This window comes from Rhagoletis pomonella, unplaced genomic scaffold (assembly GCF_013731165.1).
Source record: "Rhagoletis pomonella isolate Grant_MI unplaced genomic scaffold, Rhpom_1.0 Rhpom_scaffold_01240, whole genome shotgun sequence".
In the NCBI taxonomy this organism is placed as follows: Eukaryota; Metazoa; Arthropoda; class Insecta; order Diptera; family Tephritidae; genus Rhagoletis; species Rhagoletis pomonella.
The window spans coordinates 13824-34283 of NW_023459794.1; the positions used below are offsets into that span (position 1 = coordinate 13824).

The following is a 20460-nucleotide window of genomic DNA, read 5'->3' on the forward strand; positions in this document are numbered from 1 at the left end:
ATTAAACATGTTAAATAAAAGCTTATTTTTAAAAAAATATTTTTTTTTACATTACTTTTTTTTCAATGACGGATAACTTTAGTTGCGAAGAATTTTGGAATAACATATCCAAAATTACTCGCGTAGACTCTGAGCAAGTTTTTCCTACATTGTGTCAGTTTGTGTCAAATTTAATGACCCTACCAAGCTCATCAGCTAATGTGGAAAGAATTTTCTCAAAAGTAAACTTAAACAAAACGAAATACAGAAACAGGCTAGATAACACGACCTTAGAGGGAATTTTGTTCCGTCAAGATTATCTATCTGTTAACAAATGCTCCTGTTACACTTTAAAATTAGATCAACTTCTTTTAAAAAATTTAAACCAGTGGAACACAACAATTTATAAGCAGTTATGCTTTAAATTCTAATTTAAAATTTTTGTTAATAATCAACTTTTATTATAACCCATATACAATGTGGATTTCTTTTGGTTTTGTAATGTATTCAGTCATATTTATTATATGTATGTATGTAGTTAAAAAGTTTAGTAAATACAAATTTGAAGTCTTTTTGGCTCAAATTACGATTTTTTTGGGTAAATTGACGATTTTTCAGTGAAAGCTTTCGGCAACGCTGATTGCGCTCTCGGCAATGTCGATGAGTCGCGCTCTGCTCGTATCGGTGTGTAGCGCTCTCGGCACGCCAATGAGTGGTGCTCTGATCGTTGGCGGCGGTGGTTAGCACTCTTGTTGACGCCGTTTATGTCACTCTACTGGTGACGGGCGTCGCCCGTGCGCGGGCTGTGGTGAGAGCGCGTGTAACCTGTGGCGCTGTCACTGACAAGGTGACGTCCAGCCCGACAGTCAAGCCGGTGCAGAAGAAATCACCCTACCAGCAGCTGTTGCAGAAGTGGAATCAAGCCCGACAGTCAAGCCGGTCCAGCTGAAGTCACTTCCTGCCAAAGGCCGCATGTTCAAGACCACAGTCTCCTGCTGACTGCCTGGTTTCTTGTCGTGCTACTCCTTTGATAGGCTGTGTGCTTGATGTTGAGTGTATGTGCAGCTACATGTTGCTGTGTAATGTTGCGTTGTCATGGCAATGAGGAGGTTGTCGAGCAGTGTTGCCGTTTTAGCCCTTTGGTGGCTAGCACGGCGGATGACTCTCAGGAGCAGCGAAGCAACGGTTGAACAACGGTGAGAGCGCTAGCAGCGCGGCGGGTGACTCTCGGCAAAAGCGGGGCAACGGTTGAGAAACGGTGGGAGCGCTAGCAGTGCGGCGGGTGACCCTTGGTAACAGCGGAGCAACGGTGAGAGCGCTAGCAGCACGGCGGGTGATTCTCAACAACTGTTGGGCAACGGTGAGAGCGCTAGTAACACGGCGGGTGATTCTCAACAAGTGTTGAGCAACGTTGAGAGCGCTAGTAGCATGGCGGGTGATTCTTAACAACTGTTGAGCAACGAGGGCGGCCGACGGGTGATCTTCGGCAGGGGGTGACTTCTAACAGCAACGGGTTGTTCGTACTGGCACTCAGCCGCTCGGCAACCGGTGGAGCGAAGCGACCTAGCAAGTCTCACTCCAGGCACCGCCATTCCCCTAATCGCACTCTACAGAAGTAGGGGCTGGAACGGGTCGGCGGTGTCGGAGGCTCAACCAGCCGGCGACCAATTAGGATGCCTAAAAGGCGTGCAATCCTGGTCAGCCGGCGGGTCGAGTCGTACTTGGTTTTGGCTTGGCCAGTCGGTGACACATTGACGCGACCGCAGGCACACCAGCTGATCGACCGATTGGTTACGCCGAGCTTGGCTTGGCTGGACGGCAAGACATTAGCGCGCACGCACACCACCCGCTCATCGACCAGTCAAATCAGCTACTCACCTGGAAAGACTGACCTGACTGCGCACTTGTTAAGCCTTTTATACCTGTTGCGCTGCATGATTGTTGAGAATTCGTCGTGTGCTGTACCGATTTATGCAGTGTGGGGAGCGAAGGGGTTGGTGAGTTATTCGGGCATGCTGCTGGTGTGCTGCTAGCAGTGCTCACTTTATACTGTGTGTATGTACGGCGCTGTATGTACGTCTGTATTTACATGTACGGTGGAGTATGTATGTACAATGTTGTATGTGTGTGCGGTACGGTATATACCCTGCAGCAAAATTTAGGGACAGTCTGGCAAAGCGCTAGTTCCGCCCTACAAATTTCAGAACTGTCCCTGAACTACTGAAAAAGGGATGCAGAGTTGGACGGTTGAAACTCATATGTTGCTAGTTGCGCTGTCATCTATGTTACTCATCCTGGTCATGTGAAAGCTGACAAAAGTTGCACAAATGTAATATACTATATTTTTTCGATTTTCTTAGACCCTAAAACTAATAACAAACTGTTTTCGTTTATTTAATATATAATTCTCTACATAGTTTATGGGGCAACTGCTAAAATATTTCCAAAAAAGTCGTTATTGGTAACATTAATTTCATTTTTATACATATCTACGTACGTATAAAATTGATTGCAAAATATAAAATTTAGTTAAGCTACACTTGGCAGCAAAGGTCTGCGTACACCATTTCTTTTTTAAATATTCACAATATATTGAGAGTTAAAATTTGTTATTATTTAAATGGTCATGCTTAAAATAAAATCATATAAACCATGCTTTAAAACTTTATACAAAGCAAAGTTAAATTTAACGATCTTTCATCAAAATGTTTGACCTTTTAGTCAGATTTAAAAAATTAAACAAAAGTGGTAAACAATCTCACTTTGAAATGGGAGTGCTATTGATATGAACGATACGTAAATGTATCACTAAGCACCCGAAATGTGGACTTATGCAGTGATATTTTTTTTTAATTTCCAATGTTTTTCATTTTAAATATTTTTCGTTTAGTTTTTATTTAAGTACTATGTCTCATACTCCATAAACCATTTAAATTCAAATTCCTAACCGTGCTGCAAACTTGATAGAACTCTTCAAACTGTCTTCAAAATTTAAAATTTTTAATCAGAGATATTTTTTATAAATATTTCGAGTATTCTGCTTTGTAGCCCATAAAATTTTAGTGTAGTAAAGTGTAATCTTGCATCTTAAACGAAAATATTTAAACATGAGAATGCCTTCAAGAGCGTGCGTAAAAAGAGTTATAAAAAATCAGCGCGATTAATTATACTAAAATTTAATGGGCTATAGAACTGCATACTTATAAACTCTGATTTAAAATATTGAAGTTTTTATAACAGTATCTAGAATTCTACTAAATTTCCATCACAGTTAGAAACGTGAATTTATTTGTTTATGTTATAATACTTATGAGCCATCCTTAAATAAAAAATTTACGAAAAACATTTAGCATGGAAACTATTGTGAATATTCAAAATTCTATATTTCTTATTAGATGCCGGAAAGTCTATGTATTACATTTCAATAAATTTAATGCAATTTAACACTGAGTTATCACAAATAAGCATTCAATATATCACAGTTTTTCTCATTTTTTTTACACGACTTAGTTCAGATTTTTAGTTATAGGTATCCCAGAAATACCCATTATACGTAACAAATATAAATTATTTTTAAGAATAACGGTTTTAGAAAATAAAGGAATAATTGACACTTTATGTTCCTAATTTTAAAGCACAGTTTGCCTCAAAAAGTAAATTAGTGCAAAACAAATAGCTCTTTAAACATAAAATGAAGTATTTTTATTTACAAAATTGTATGCGTGCTTATTTAAAGAAAATGCTCTATACTATACTTATTAGAACCAGCTCAAAACTAACCACATTTTTTCTAGCCCAGAGGTGACCCTTTTTGAACTATCTAAGAACTGTCGTTATATGAACTGTCTCAGAACCATCTAAGCCAGAGTCAGCTCAGAACAAGTTCAAAAGTTCTGCAGAGGGTGACAATTGTCACTTCGTAGGACATCGCCATGTTAAAAAAGACAGTTGAAAGCATTGAGTTGGGATAGATGAAGAACCAGTACCGTCCCTTTTCAGGCTAGCTCAGCGCAAGTTCTGAACCAGTTTGATTTGCTGCAGGGTATGTACAATATTGTATGTATGTACGATGCTGTATGTTATTGTATCGTAGCGGATGCTACGTTACAATGCTTAATGTGATCTAGTTTTTTTCATTTATGTAAGAGACGAATTTTTAAACTAACTGTTCCTTACGTTTTTATACATACATACTGTAAAAGTGTTAAGGCTTGTAATTTATCTATTGACGATTTAACTATAGTTTAAAATAGATAAGTTTACTGCCTTTAAAATGCTTAATTTGTTAAATGGTGTGATTGTATCAGCTGCTGGTGTCGTGAGTGGTGAAATTAGCTCAATTTTCTAAGTAAAAAGTGTTTAGGCGGAAATTTCTTGCACAATATGAGTCAAAGCCGTGTTTGTGGAAGATTAAGTTCACGATATTGCAGTTGTGATTTAAAAAAAAAAAAAACAATCTTTCAACATAATGGTAGAAAAATTATGAAATTTCGGCTCTAATCATTTCGATCCTTCCTCGACCTCATTTGTAACGAAATAAATTGTGTACCAGCATGCTGGTAAGTTATATGTTTCGGGCCTGATGGTCAAGTGATTGTACCATGGAGCCAGCAACCTGGTGTCGTATATTTCCCCTTTTATACAAAAAGGTTTTTGGTTGGATAAAATATTTTCTTTTTTCCAGAGTTCATTGTTTTTCTATACCATTAATTATTGCAAATGTTTGCGTGTATACTTATATATGTATATGTACAAAAAAATTTAGCTACCATTTTTAGCCACAACGACATTTTTTAGCTCCTTTTTAGCCCTTTTTTAAAGGAATTTGGCTACCACTAAAAATTATTCGCGGCAACACTGTTGTCGAGTGTTGCTATGACTTGTGTTGCTGTGGTTTATTGCATCGCTGGTTGCTTTGATGCCGGGTATTTGTGTGGGCCAAATTCGTCAGGGATATTTGGTCCTCACACAACATATAAGTAAGTAAAGGGCTGCCGCCGTTTATTTTCAAATATCGAATAATGCGGGGCAAAGGCAAGACGCTTGAAAAAAATCAGTCCATTTTGAGGTTTTTATATTTTGAAAAACTACGCAGGACAGACCTTTGAATAACAGTACGGCCCTGCAAAAACAGGACGGATGGTCACCGTAAGTATTATATAACCTTATAATATCATTGTACACAGGAATCAATAAAGTTTTAATATTCATGAGATTTTTGAATAGCAGTAATGAGATAATTTCCACTTTCAGTGTTTAAATAGTCAGAGAATTACTTACATTCCATTTTAAAATTACTTTTAATTTGGAGTTCACTTCAAAAATTTTAAGTCGAAGTCGGTTTATCTCTTTGCTCCAGGAAGCAACGTCAGCCCTCTTTTTAAATTTTTAAATAAGTTGTAGGCAAGAACCATTCAATTATTCAAATTTATTTAAATCGAAAGATATTTTCGAGATAACTAAAAGAACTCGACAAAAAAACGTCAGACCTTTTTCTAAATAAATTATAATCCATAATATTACCGCAACTGGAACGTAAGGACTCGGCGATATTCCCATAAAGCGATTGCTCTAATGTCTTGCGCATATCAAACATTATCTGAAACATGTCGACTAAAATTAGATTGTTTTCTTGTTACTTTTTAGAATACAGTATAAGGAAGTTCTGACGCTATTTAAATACCTGTTAAAAATCTAAAAGTATATTTTTTACCTATGGCTCAATCTCTTAAAAAAATTGGTTTAGTCCAATACCCAGCCGAGTGCCGTACAATGTAATGATTCCAGTATCTTCATTTATTTATGTATATTGTAACTATCAATATCTTAAATATAAAGAGACGTGTAAACTTTTTTTTATTTAAACTAATAAAGTTAGAAGGACGAAATTCGAGTCCTTGACAAATATTTTTTTCAAACATATATATTGCAAATTTCCGAGGATATTCAAGAATAAATTTTTAAAAGGACATTTTCAATACATATTCGTCCTGGTGCACACAAAAATTAATCCTTTTTTTCTATTTTCCAGAATTTTTCCTTTTAATTGATACCCATATTGTTATTCTACAATGCACCGCATGTTTTGAATACTCTTTTTACTTAATCATATTCTAGAAAATTCTAAGTCCTTTTAAAAAAACGTCCTGATGTCAGAGAGAAAAACTATAAACGCAGCTTTACTATACTTGGCGCCCAGTTTTGTGAATATATTGATTTTTTCGTGTGTAAAATTGTCGCACGGTGTTTTCATATAAAAATTTAAGAGTACCGATAATTTCTTTATAATCCAATGATCGGATCTAAACCAAATTAGTATGGGACTACCTCTGGCTTTGCTTAACGTGGCCCAAAGTTATGCGGTAAAATACATAAAACAAAGAAAAATATACCGGCGAATTGATAACCTCCTCCTTTTTTTGAAGTTAGTTAAAAATACGTGGAGAAAAATTACCGAGTTACCGAGTATCAAGCTCGGTGGGAAGCCCCTATTACAAATTTGAAATCTCATAATTGAAAATTCAATACAAATTTTGAAAAATCAGGATATTAGCGTACTGATTGAAGAACTGAATAAAATCAGTACGAGATTTGAAAAATAAGTACTGTACTTATAAAATCAGTTCGTCAAAGACCCAAAAGGATTTTTTTAGAAACTGCAAACTTATACTTTACTATATTGAAATACCACAGGCTACAAAACTTCATAATCCAAATCCTTTCTAAAATCTTATTAGAAACTTGAGAGTTTTATTTTCAAAAATTTATTGAATCTTCCTCAGCACTGCACAAAGTTAAGAAATTTTATTTTTATTTTTATTACTGAGGTTCGAACTATATTTTTATAAAAAATATCGAAAAATTCTCTGTAAGTAGACTTTTTTGGTTCACTGCAAACATTCATAAATGTATGTGAATAAAACTTTAAATGTGTACCTACATATTTATTTAAAAATCAAAAATTCATTTATTAAAAGACAGTTCAATTTGGGTATGATTTTCATTTCAAATCAATATGTTTCAAATGTAATTTTATCGTCAGCCTCACGCAAGTATTACACAAATATCGTGTTAATTATACATAAGTATCATATCAATAATACATGAGTACATATCAATAATACGTGGTAATCGCGATAATTTTACGTGTTTCATGTACATACATAAATTTCACGTAAAATTGATAATGTCGAAATGGTAAAATTAACATTTCCTTATTTCAGCTGAAAATTGCAAACAAAAACTGTTAATTTGACGGCGGTTTTCAGTATAGGCCGCACTTCTTGTCATTTGGGAGATCAGAAGATCTCCCCTCAAGTTCAAACATCATAAATACAAGTCGTGAGTACGGAATTTTGAAGAAAAAAATATAGTGATATTCGAAAGAATACTAATGTACATTGTTGGAAAATAAAACAATAAAATTCCTTATTTTGAATAATTACATACCTTTTTTTGTTTGCTTCCTGCATAATTAAAAGCGTTTATCGGAGTGGTTCTTTGATCTATTTTTTTCGGAGGTATGTACAAGCTTTCTGTCCGTTTTGGAGACATTGGTGATGGAATAATATCTTGGCCCAGTGATTGTTGATGCAAAACAACATCTTCAAATGGCTGTTTGGCTAACCGTGAAATTTGTTCTTCCGCGAGACTCAACTGTGAATTAGGGTTTGTTTGAGTTATGGCTGATCGAGGAAAGGTATCCCTTGAGTAGGAACCTTCTCCATTTGGTGTTAATAGGTCTCTTATTTGCAATGGTATACATTTATCTACTGAAGCTTTCCGAGAACCTGCACTTTCATTAACACGACTAGCAGCTCGGGTATATCGATCTATTGATGAGTCTCGACTTGGAGGCCTTTTATAGTGGTCAAAGTAATCAATAGAAAGTTTTTGATTCATTTCATGAAGTGATGGCGGTCTAGTTTGTTTTTCCGTTGCTCCTAATACATCTTGATGTTGTGATGGATCGCGCGAGAAAAGATAATTTTTGTCAGGAAAGGTGTGCGTAGGTATTTGTGGTGAAATAGCTTGGAAATGTTGTTGGTTAAAAAGAGTTTGTAAATTTGTCTGTTCACCATCAAAAGTATGGTAAGTATAGTCGTCGGTTTTATTTGCATTGGCAGAGTAGTTATTACTGTAATGATTGTTCCTGTTATTTTTTAGAGTTGTTTCACCTGGTTCCATTCTATTGCCATGTGCCAAATTGTTATTTTCCGCTAAGTCACTCATTACCGTATTATTCTTTCTGCTGAGCTGACTTACTTGTGTGCTATCTTGATATTGCTTTAATCGTTGCTCATTTTTTTTATCTTGTAAAGAATACATCGAATCTAAAGCATTACTGCCAGAATAGCTTTGTTGGTTAACTAAATTTACAAAGTCTGTTTGAGGTGTTATATGGGGTCTTTGTGATTGCATCGAATTCTGCAAGTGTATTTTAGATTCTATTCGTTTATTGAGATCAGATTCACGCATTTCCTGTAAAGTAGACGCATTTTTATGGCGCTCTACAAGATTTCCGCTATAAGAGGATGGGTTGTTGTTTTTTGTTGAGGGAGTAAACTTAAGTTCATTACGATAGCGCAACTTTTCAAATCGTTCTAAAACTGATGGCTTAAAATCTGGGGCGAATTCTCGTGCAATTCTAACTGCGATTTCACAGTCGATACGAGCCTGATCAGCTGCAACGTCGGCGTTTTGAGCTCTGTCAGTTGCAGTAGAAGTACGAGAAATGGCAATATCAGATCGCTGCATTGCCATTTTTAAAGCTCTTTGTGCCGAATTAACTGCTATGGTGATGCGGTCTCTAAATTTCCGTGATCTCGCTAGGAATAAATGTTTCTTTTTTTGGCTGGTAATTAAAATGTTATTTTTGTATTTCCCCTCTTCAAATGAACCGTCACGGAATGTAGTCACACCATATCCATGTTTCTTGTTGTTATACCACTCACCTTCATACCTGTAATAGAATAACGGATTCAGAACATAGTCAACATTGAGTTATCACGTATAGAGACAACTAGCCTTATTCTCTAACCTCATACGTTAATGTTGGTTTTCATTAGGACAAAATCACTGACACCAAAACTGCCTTCAGCTGACAGCTGTTCATTTGGTGTCAAAGGCGTTTTCATTACATTTCAAAATCTGACCAAATGTCGATACCGCAGTGCATGTCAAAGACTGTGATCAAATTTCGGTGAGAGATGATTGACATTCCGTTTTCATTACTGATGTCAAATGTGAAGTTAAATTTTTACAAAAATTGTAGAATACCGACCATTTAACTAAACACAAACCAAAAATGTAACTGGACAGAACTCTTCATGCTGATTTCAACCTTACTAAAATTATTTAGCGCAAGTAAAAAATCACGAAAATATAGGAGGTTAAGCTAAAATTTTCGATATTTTGAAATATCAATATCTTATGAACTACATAACCGATTAAATAACTAATGATGTCAAAATAAAGATGATAGGTGTATCTTTCAGTTGATGAAAATTGCATAGTTAATGCTACATAAATTTGTATTATTTAGAAAGTACAAGTTAAGTACTACCTTATATAGAAAAGTTTATTATAAGTGGAAGCTTGTTCGCTTCCTTATCCTGGGGGATGGTGGCTCCGGATGATGATTAAAAGCAGGCGGTGATATGATACGCCGACAATGCCGTGTTAAAACTTCGGCGATGGTGGTGTATATCGTGGCGTGGAAGTATCCTCGCGCTTCAATGGCTCCGCGCTGGCCCTGGATTCTCCGCACCAGTTCAACGTCCAATTTTTAAGCGAGACACTAGTGGCGCTTAATTGGCGGCTATCACAAGACGCCGGGTTGAGGTTGCACTTTGTATCGCGGTAATTTGTGTGAAAACTATTACGACCGACTACGACTGCGATTGCCGACGAACTTGATATAATTCGCGTGACGCCAAATAAAAAAAAGAAACACGAGAGGAACTTGATATTGTTAAGTGGTGCTTTTTCACTTATGCTAAATTAACGGAGCGTACCTGTAACCGTGGAGCTTTGGTGCTCCGCCGGCCAACGCTCGCTTTGGTGGAGCCCTAGCGCTCCCTCGGTGCTGCCGTAATAGGCAGTGCTACTGCCTTGGCTATTTGCTGGCGCTGCAGCTCTGCTGCGGTATTTCACGATGAGCCCTGGTGCTCCGCCGGCTCTTTTGCCGGCCAACGCTGGTAGCCAGCAATTCGCCAAGAAATGTTCCTTTTAAAATTAATACGTCTTCACATTTTGAATTGCGCGTAATGAGTGACGCTGATTTATTTTTCAAGTTCAATCTTAAACCTAGCTGCTATTGTTCAATACAACAGAGTTGCATATTTCAATATCGTAAATTTATATTTGTAATAGGGCGAATTCATATTAGGTAATTTGTAGGGTTGCATCACCCTCCTTTGGAAAAAGAAGAATTTGGCAAAGTGATCAAGTTTGCCATATTCTTCTTGCCCAAAATTTATAATTAGAATTAAATTAAATTAAATAAAGGAACGAATTTGGATTTGATTGAGGAATATTCCTCCCCCTTATATTCGATCGTTCATAGCAATTTAAGTTATTGTAAATATTTAAATAAAAGCTATTGTATTTACTTAATTAATATGACTTATTTTTATTAATATTTGTTAAATTGGCAAAGTATAGTATTTTAAAATAAAGATAAGTATGCTATTGATAAGTAACTATGACTTATGAGTTTATTTAATATACATAAATATGTTTTTAATTGGATATGAAAAAATGGAAATTCAAGTTTCTTTTATCTATATATATATATACATAGTATTTGTTGAAAGATTTTTAAAGTTTGATTTTAACAATGCATGAAAAATGCTTTTTGGTTTAACAATCTAATTCATATTTTTGTGAAAAATTCTTAATATACATTTTTATGGAAAAATATATTATGAATACTTATAAAAGTTTCTTTTGTTTGTTTTTTTTTCTTTAGAGCTAGATTTCATAATTTGTACATTTCAGATTTTTGGTATATTTTTTGTAAAATTTTTTTTGTAATAAAAGAAAAATTAAAAATAATTATACATACGTATTTACATATATAAGAAACTTTGTTTTATTTTATTTTATGGATTCTATTTTTGTGTACTGTTTTTTCTTTTTTTCTGCTTTTGTCGAAAATGGTTACGTTGACTCCGTCAATATTTGCTATGACGTATGGATCTTCATATATATTTGTATGTTTATCGCGTGGTTCTTTTTGAACTAAGACCGTATCATTTAAATTAACTATTAACGGACGCGCGGTCTTGTTATATACCGTTTGGTTCCAGTTTTATGTTTGTTAATAAGTTCTTTTGCAAGCGCGTGTGATTTTTGCATTCTGTATTTGATTTCTTTCGAATAATTATCAATGTTATATATCAGATAAATTTTTATATCTTGTAATTCGGTTGGTAAAGTTACTTTTCTACCGAATACTAATTCAAATGGTGACAGTTTGTTATCAAATACACAACTTGTAGTTGTATTGTGCAAAAATGTGAAGTATTCCAAATAAACTTCCCAATCGGACCCAGTTTCATTTAAATACCCGCGTAAATATTCATTAAAGACACGGTTGTTTCGTTCAACAGTACCAACGGTTTCATGGTGATGTGCTGTCGAGAAATTGTGCTGGATTTTTAAAAGTTTGGTTAATTCGGAAAAAAGTTCATTTTTAAATTTGGTGCCCAAATCGGATTTTATAGTGTTCATAATGCCGTATGTTAAAACAAAGCTTTCAAAAATTGCAGAAGCTACTGTTTTTGCGCTTTTATCCGGTGTGGCTATTGTTACTAAATATTTGCTGAAGTCGCATATAATGGTTACAGCGAACCTATTGCCATTAATGGACTCAGGCAAGGGTCCTATTGTGTCTATTACTACAACATCAAAGGGTTTGCAAGGCGTTCGGGTTAGTACTAAATTTTCTTTAGTTTTAGGTTTTACTTTATTTAATAAACATTTCTCACAGTATATAGTTCAATAGTATTTTGTACGTAATTTTGCATAGCGTTTTTTGTTTCCGTAATGTCCGCCTGATATCGGGTCGTTATGGTAAATTGTCATGAGTTTAAGTTTCTTGTCGTCTTCAGTTATTGTTTCCACAGGGTCTGTTAGTATAATTTGTAAAGATTTTAAAACTTTGTTTCCAATAATTTTTAAGTCTGTAATCGAAAATTGTTCAAAGAATGAATCATTTTTTTGCCATTCAATTTCTTTAATGTTGTGATTGCCGGCTTGGTGTTGAAGCCTCAAAAGTAGCTCATCTAAATTCGCTATTTTGTTAACAACCTCAAAATTAATTAACTCGAGTTTTCTATGTTTTAAATGCGCATATATCTTAATACTTGAAATTTTATCATTTTTATCGTAAGTAATTTTGGTTTTTATCCGTGGATTTTCTTTTGAAAAATTGTAAGAAAATTTGTCGTAAACTTGTACTGTGGAGTTATTTGTGTGATTTTCTTCGTACTGTGGTTGCATTTCTACGTTTTGTTTTGTCATCGATCTAGTTTTTACTGCTAAAATACGTTTTGTTGTGTCTTTAAGTTCGTCAATTCTGATTCGTGATAGTGCATCCGCACCAACGTTTGTTTTGCCGTTTATGTATTGTATTGAAAAATTGTATTCCGAAAGTTCCAGTCTTATTCGCGAGAGTTTTGATGACGGGTCTTTCATATTAAAAAGGTAAACTAATGGTCGGTGATCAGATTTTACAGTAAAGTGTGAGCCATAAACGTATGGTCGAAATTGCTTGATTGCGAAACATATTGCTAGAAGTTCGAGTTCGATAATTGCCTTTTTTTGTTCTGCTTTATTGAAAGCCTTAGAAGCAAAACAAATTGGTAAGTCGTTGCCGTTGTGGTTTTGGCTTAAAATTGCACCGCATCCGGTTTTAGATGCGTCGACTGTAATTATGAATTGTTTGATAAAGTCAGGATACTGTAAAAGTTTAGAAGACATTAAAGAAGATTTAAGGTTTTCAAAAGCTTGTTCACAGGAGTTATCACATTTAAATTCTACATTTTTCCTGCTCAAACGATTTAAGGGTGCTGCCAGAGAAGCAAGGACAGGTATAAATCTTCTATAATAGTTTGCAAATGCCACGAATCTTCGCACCTTTATCGTTGGCTTTGTGTACTTTTTAATGGCTTTTATTTTTGTATCATCTGGCAGTAAACCTCTTGCTGAGCACTTGTGTCCTAAGAAAGTTATCTCAGATCGTAGAAAGTTACATTTATTTGGGTTAAGTGGCAAGTTGAACTTTCTGCAAGTTTCGAACACTTTTTCTAGATTTTTGAAATGGTGTGCGTCACTGCATCTGATAACTATTACATCGTCGACATACATAAAAGCTTGATTAGGTGAAATACCGGAAAATGCTATAGACACCATTCTTGAAAACGAGTTAGGTGCTACATTAAGGCCAAAAGGCAAGACCTTCCAACGGAAAGATCCGCGATCAGTGCTAAACGATGTAATATCTCTATATTTTTTATGTAATGGAATTTGGTGAAAACCAGAATACTGATCCAGAGTCGAAAAATATTTTGCTCTTCCAAGGTTATCTAAAATGTCGTCTATACGTGCTAACGGGAATTTGTCTGCAAGTAGTCTTTTGTTTACTGCTCTAAAGCCTACGCACATACGGTACGATTTTTGACCTATTGGATCTTTTTCGGCACTAAAATTAAAGGACTGTTATAGTTGGAGTAGCTTTCCTCGATCAAATTGTTTCGCAATAAATTATCGACTTGTTTGTTTATTTCTTCGCGTTGTGAATATGGCAATCTGTAGTTTTTTATGTAAACTGGAGTTTTGTCTGTCAGTCTCAATTTTTGTTCGTAAAAGTTGTTCAGAGTCATAAGGTCGGATTTTAAGGCAAATACGTCGGAATATTTTGAGCAAAGATCAAACAATTTATTTTTACCATAATGGGGTACTTGTTTTTCTAAAATCGATTTGAGTTCTTCTATGCGTTTCGGATCAGATCGGATTCGTTAATTTTATAAACGTTGAAGTTTGTTATATCTTCGGTTTGAATATAGAAATTTCTTACGTATTTTACTTCATCAGTAGTGTTTATTAGTTTTAGTTCGGGTTTTTCGTGTCAACGATACATTTCGCTGTAAAAACACCACTACAAACTTCCTGGGCGTCTACAAAAACGGGGTTTTTGGATTTACCCAAATTAAATAACCGAAAAACTTCGGATCTAGGTGGAATTACTAAGGTGTCGGTAGTAGTACCGTGAAAAATTGAAACGCTGATCCTTTCTGTCCCCAAACCAATGGTTGTGCTATCGTTTGCATTGTTGACTATACATTTGTTTATTTTTAAAAAGTCTTTTCCGAGTATGCCGTCCGAAGGAATGTTAAAGCTGTCATTTACAAGGTGAAGAGTGTGCGAAATGAAAATGTCTGATACTACCAAATTTGTATGTATTGTGCCCAAGGTTTGGACCGTTTCTGTTGTTACGCCCGTCATATTAATAATGTTATTGCTGTTTATTGCCGACTTGCTTGTTAGGCTGGAACATTTTATAAGGGAAATGTCTGCTTGAGAGTCTACTAAAAAAGTGCATTGTTTGTGAGAATCACTACAATTTATTTCAATGAAATCGGAATAGTTGAGATTTAGGCAGTAAATGGATTTTTCTTCTGTAAAAGTGGTTAATTGTTCAAGTCTAGCTCCCCCAGTGTTCGCGCCTGAGGGGCCTCGGCGTTTAAAGTCCGAACATTGGCAGAATTTCGTGTTTTTGAACGCGTATGGATTGCTATATCTACTGCTTGAAGCCTGACTGTTGTTACTATTATTGTAGTTATTTCGTCTATTACTAAAACTATTGTTCCTATTCTGATTGTTGTTTCGATAGCTAGTACTACCGCTGTACCTATTTGAATTGCCGTTAAACCTGAAATTGTTATTGTGCTATCTGTAATTATTGCTGCCTCTATAACTTCCTCGAGAATTAGCTGTTCGTATGGGACGTGACCTAAAAGCCAACACCTGCCGCTCTTTTACTATATTGTCGTGCTCCACAATCATTTTCGCTACAACATCTTTCGAGTCACTGAAGGTTGACGATGCTAGTATCGACTTTACCATATCTGAACGGCTGTTGAGCCTACAAACATTTATTGTTTGCTCGACTGCCAACTCGTGAGCTTTCGCTTGTGTCATCCCTTCAATAATAAGTGAACGCTCCAGAGCATCTGCGAGCTCTTCTACCTGTTTCGCAAAATCTGAATAATTGTTGTTATGCACTTTTAAAGCTGCAATCTTACCAGCGACAACTTTCGAGTCATCTGGCTTTATTTTGCTAGACAGCGCTTCTTTAATTTGGCTAACTGAGCTTATTTGCGTTGGTAGGGACTCGCGAGCTTTACCTTCAAGTTTGGATTTCAAAAATGCAATAAATGTTGTAGTGAGGCTTTCGTCTGACAATTCTTCAATACGGGCAATTTTATCAATAAAAGAGGCAAGTGATAGCGGGTCACCACTATAATTTTCCCCTATAATCGAGGCGCATAAACTTATAAATGATTTATTTTGCTCAGGTGTAGCCAATTTTGCGTTGTTATTTTGAAAGAAGTTAATATTTGGTGAGCTAGTGGTTACGTAAGGAGGATCGTCAAATCCCAAAAAATCTTCGAGAAAAGACAAAGAACGACTCTTTTTAATACTATAAACTCCAAGGGTGCCAGTTGAACGTGCGTCAGCAAATTCTTCGTCGGAATCTGCGTCCGAATACAAAACGTTTTCTGTAATTAATTCGTCAAAATCTTTTGGTACTTTAACTTTGCAACCAATTTTACAAAAACACTTAAGTAGGTTTTCTCTACACCGCGATAAACTTTCAATTAATGACTTTGGCTTAACCCTTTGTTTGAAGTGCGAATTTACTAGTATTAAAATGATGTTATAACTTTTTATTAAAGATTCTTTATATTCCTCCAGCTTGTCCTCTTTTGTTGAGATAGGACGACTCTGTAACACACGTCTTGTAACTTTTGCAAAATCAGTGCGCAAATCTTTAAATGCAGTATCAAAATCTGGCATTTGAAAAACCCGGCATGAATGTTAAAGACTATAGGCACAGTAAAATTTCCACAATTGGCGTTCAATCGGCATTAACCTTTGTTTTTTAAAAAAAGTTGTAAACGTGGCAATCTGATAGTACGGCCTGATTTATAAGAAAAACATGTATCGATGAATTTGATTTTATATAAGATTAAAAAAAAAAGTTTACAGCACTCACTCGGCGAAGCACAGAAAAAAATGGTTTTCTGATAATATAAAAGTTTTGAAATAAATGTTTTGAAAAAGTTTTCGCTAACCACTTTGCAAGACACTGTTTATTAAAAATTTAAAAATTGTAATTTAATTTTAAGAAAAGTTGCGTGACAATATTTTACACGCTAGTGTAATTCAAAAATGTAACTGCCCGTCTCCACAGGATAAAGTTTATATCTTGATACATATGTCAGAATATAATTTGCCAATAGAGACCGCTCATTGCTCTTCGAGAGCAATATATATCAGAGCTTATATCTTGCCATCTATTGCCGGCAATTTGGTAGTTTGACAGCTAAATTTTCATTTGCACGAAAACTTCGTGGCTACAACATCATTATTATTTTAATATAAAAGCAAAAATTGAGCTGCTTCCTGTTAAAATATTTGTAATTATGTATTTGGATATAAACTAGCCTATTTTCTAAATTTTTAAAGCGATTAAATCCGGCAAAAATACGTTTTCGAAGCTATCTTACAAATGCTTATATCAAGATATAAAAAGCCCACACAAATATTGCCACTGATATATCTTATATCTAGCGACCAAAATGACAGCTGGGCAGCAATAAATTTTATCCTGTGGAGACGGCCAGTAAGTAAAATCATGTATGAAGGTCAGAAAACTTTAAGTTATAAAACACTTGAAAAGGAAAGTTGGTTTGATACCAATAATTTGCACGCGACTGTAGTTCAGAAATTCAGTAACACAAGTATGTACATATGTATATGATAAAGTATATATATTCACAATTTTAATTATGGAACTGTATGATAGTAAGCATGTACATAAGTATATATAAGGAAAAATTTTTTTTTGTTGTATTCAAATTTAGTGTACAGTTGTATTTAATTTAAAAACGTTTAGGTAAAGTGTAAAGTACATATGTATGTATGTTCATACCATCAGGTCCCACGAAGTCACGTTCCTGCGTACCGTTGCTCGTATTAGTTGCCATGTAGATCTGTGTTGCCAAGTGAAGATGTGTTGTCCTGGTTGTAGCTGTTGTTGTTTGTTTCCACGCTGCCATCGCACCCTGCTCAGCGATATATATATATATATGTTAATGTTCGTTATTATGTGTGAGTTGCTAGGTGGCGTGGTGTTACTGTTCAATGCCAACGGTATACATATGTATATTTTGTAACGGGGTTGCGGTTTTTGGCATTTTCAGTGGCGTGGTTTTTATTCGCTGTTAGGAAACGGGTGTATACTTTTTCGTCGAAGTGGTACAGTCACGCATTAAAATTTATGTTCTTTGCGGTTTTTTCCGACTTTTATTCTCACGTTAGTTTATATGTATTAAACGCTTTCACCTCTTTTTTTTGCTGTGCCACTGTTACTGTTTTTTTTTCCACCACAAAATACCACTTTCGCCACTAGCAACTTCACTCGTTGGTTTTCGCATATAATTTTCCACTTACATATGTGTTTCAAAGTCCCGTGTTTTTGTTTCTAAAAATTTGGTACCACCGCTTTTTTTGTTTTTTTTTTTTGGGTTGAACAGTTAAGTTTGGTTTTTACGCCATTGTTGTTTGAATAGTTTATAAAATTTTGGAACCACCGCTGTTTTTTGCAGTTTTTTTTTCTTTTTAATTTTTTTGTAATAACTTTTTTTGTTTTAAGTCATTTTTGTAATTTTGTAAATTTTCCACCACCAGTTATTTAATAGTTCATTTTGCACGTTTAGTTTGTAACATTGTTTTTGTTGTTTGTCAGTTTCCTTAAGATTTGTGAATTACAACCACCAGTGACTTTATAAAACATTTTTATTTTTTTATTTTTGTTTTTTGCTTTAAATTAAACTAATTTTTTTTTTATTTACTTATTTTTTTTACAAGGAGTGCACATTTTTATTTGTATATTTTATTCGCCCATTTTGTAGGCTGGTGTACGGTCGCCATGTTAAGTGGTGCTTTTTCACTTATGTTAAATTAACGGAGCGTACCTGTACCCGTGGAGCTTTGGTGCTCCGCCGGCGCCACTGCCGGCCAACGCTCGCTTTGGTGGATCCCTAGCGCTCCCTCGGTGCTGCCGTAATAGACAGTGCTGCTGCCTTGGCTATTTGCTAGCGCTGCAGCTCTGCTGCGGTATTTCACGCGGAGCCCTGGTGCTCCGCCGGCTCTGTTGCCGGCCAACACTGGTAGCCAGCAATTCGCCAAGACATGTTCCTTTAAAAATTAATATGTCTTCACGTTTTGAACTGCGCGTAATGAGTGACGCTGATTTATTTTTCAAGTTCAATCTTAAACCTAGCTGCTATTGTTCAATACAACAGAGTTGCATTTTTTAACATCGTAAATTTATATTTGCAATAGGGCGAATTCATATTAGGTAATTTGTAGGGTTGCATAACAATATTTTGTATATTCGGTTTGTTAAAATTCAAGAACAAAACTTAAATTTTGCGTTTTTTACAGTAGGTTACTTCTGCTTTTGGGTATATAGAATTTGCGAGTGATAATGCAGCAAAAAAATTAAATGTCAAAAAGCATATGTATATATAGGTATTAAAAAGTAGCGAGCAAACAACGACTGCGTTGCCACCCGCAAGGACTCTTATCATTACATAGCGTTTGGACTATCGATATTATGTTGCAAATTCAATACAATCGTATACTAAAGTTGCTCCCGTTTGCATAAATATAAATTCACGTTAAGTTAATATAAAAATTCATTCAATATATAATTCAATAATTGAGTGATGTAAAAGTTAATTGATATCAAGCGTCCGTAGTGCTCGCTTGCACATTCTGCCGGCTCTAGCCGCGTTAAGCGGATAGTGCTTCTTTCAATTCCTGGAGCGTTCTGAGCGCCTTATGAACTAGCAATTTGGTGACCTTGCCTCGATATTTTGCGGTTTGCAGTCCCTCCGCCGTGTGTCGGGTTTTACGGTTCGCCACGGTCGTGATCTTTGGGGGGTGCTTGTTGCGAGCTGGGGTGCGCCCTGATCCCCCACGTTGAGAGGCATGTCGCATCGGCGGCACAAGTCGTTTGGGGTTCTGCGACGCGGCGTGCGAGCTAGCGCGGTGACCTGCCGAGGTACTGTTGCAAAAGGGTAGCGAGCAACCTCTACATTTACCCGCGAGATAGCGCCAGGAAATTTGTACAAAAGTGGTGCGCCCTTGCCAACAAAAAGCGTTGCTGCGGCTGCATGTCTACAAACACAGGGCATCTTCGTAGTGAATGGTGACGGGTGCACAAACGGCATCGTTGGTAGTCGTCGGAAGTGTTTGAAGATTGGTCGTCTTGCGAAGCAGGTGCTATGACCACCTTTGCCCTAATGGAAGTCCGCGGCGATGGTTTGCCGTCACCAGAAACGCAAAATAACGTAACATCATCGTCACTGAAATGCAAAATGTCGTAACTTATAAAAAATTCAAAATTCGCTTTTTGATTGTTATAATGGATTTCATCGAATTACAACTTCCCACATCGTTTTATGAAAAAAAAAATAATCACGACTTTTTACAAAGCTCTAGTTTTTTATTTATTTATGTTGAAAAGGGAAAGAAAAAAAATCTTTACGTTTGAATGCTTCCAATTGAAAATACTTGAAATTAATTTCAAATGCCTGCAATTATTTAAAAAAACTATTCATAAACATTTTTCCATAGGAAACATTTAATTAAAAAATATTTTTAATTTGCCATCTATACTGATATATATTTTGAAAGCCGTTTTTTTCTAATCGAAAAACTCGAGAACGGCTGTACCGATATTTTTGAAATTTTGAACCTCGACTCTAGACCCTCAAAGGATGATAATAGATGAAGAACAATTTCGATATATCTAGGGGCGTGGCACCTCCCATACAAACTAAAGTTTCCACACAACATATCTCTGGAAGTATTCATCGTAGAGTGCTGCAACTTAGTATAGAGATATATAATATCAACGCCAAACTCATGGAAAAATGGAAATTATTGAAAAACGGGGCGTGGAGCCTCCCATACAAACTGAATTGCTCACATTAAAAAGGTTATGTGGTGTGACAAATTCAGTTTGTATGGGAGGTGCCACGCCCCCTTTTTACAACGCTTTTATCAACTTGCAATGTTGTGGCTCCAGAAACTTTCAATGTTGTGGATCCAGAAATTTTCAATGTTGTGTGTCCGACACCATAAAACCTTTGCTTTGCAAAGTTCCTATAAAAAAGT

The 20460-nt window shown here is 35.6% G+C and overlaps 1 protein-coding gene across 1 annotated transcript in view; it reads right to left on the minus strand.

Moving 5' to 3' along the window:
- LOC118752117 overlaps window positions 1–17258 on the minus strand; it is a gene marked incomplete at its 3' end in the record, with an annotated part of 27214 nt that extends 9956 nt beyond the window's left edge. Inside the window, exons 1-3 of the mRNA XM_036486962.1 lie at window positions 17204–17258; window positions 14999–15743; window positions 7429–8941 (exon numbers count right to left, since the gene is read on the minus strand). Of these exons, the coding sequence (XP_036342855.1) occupies window positions 7429–8941; window positions 14999–15743; window positions 17204–17258 (2313 nt within the window). The remainder of the gene's footprint in view (window positions 1–7428; window positions 8942–14998; window positions 15744–17203) is intronic.
- Window positions 17259–20460: the final 3202 nt, after the last annotated feature.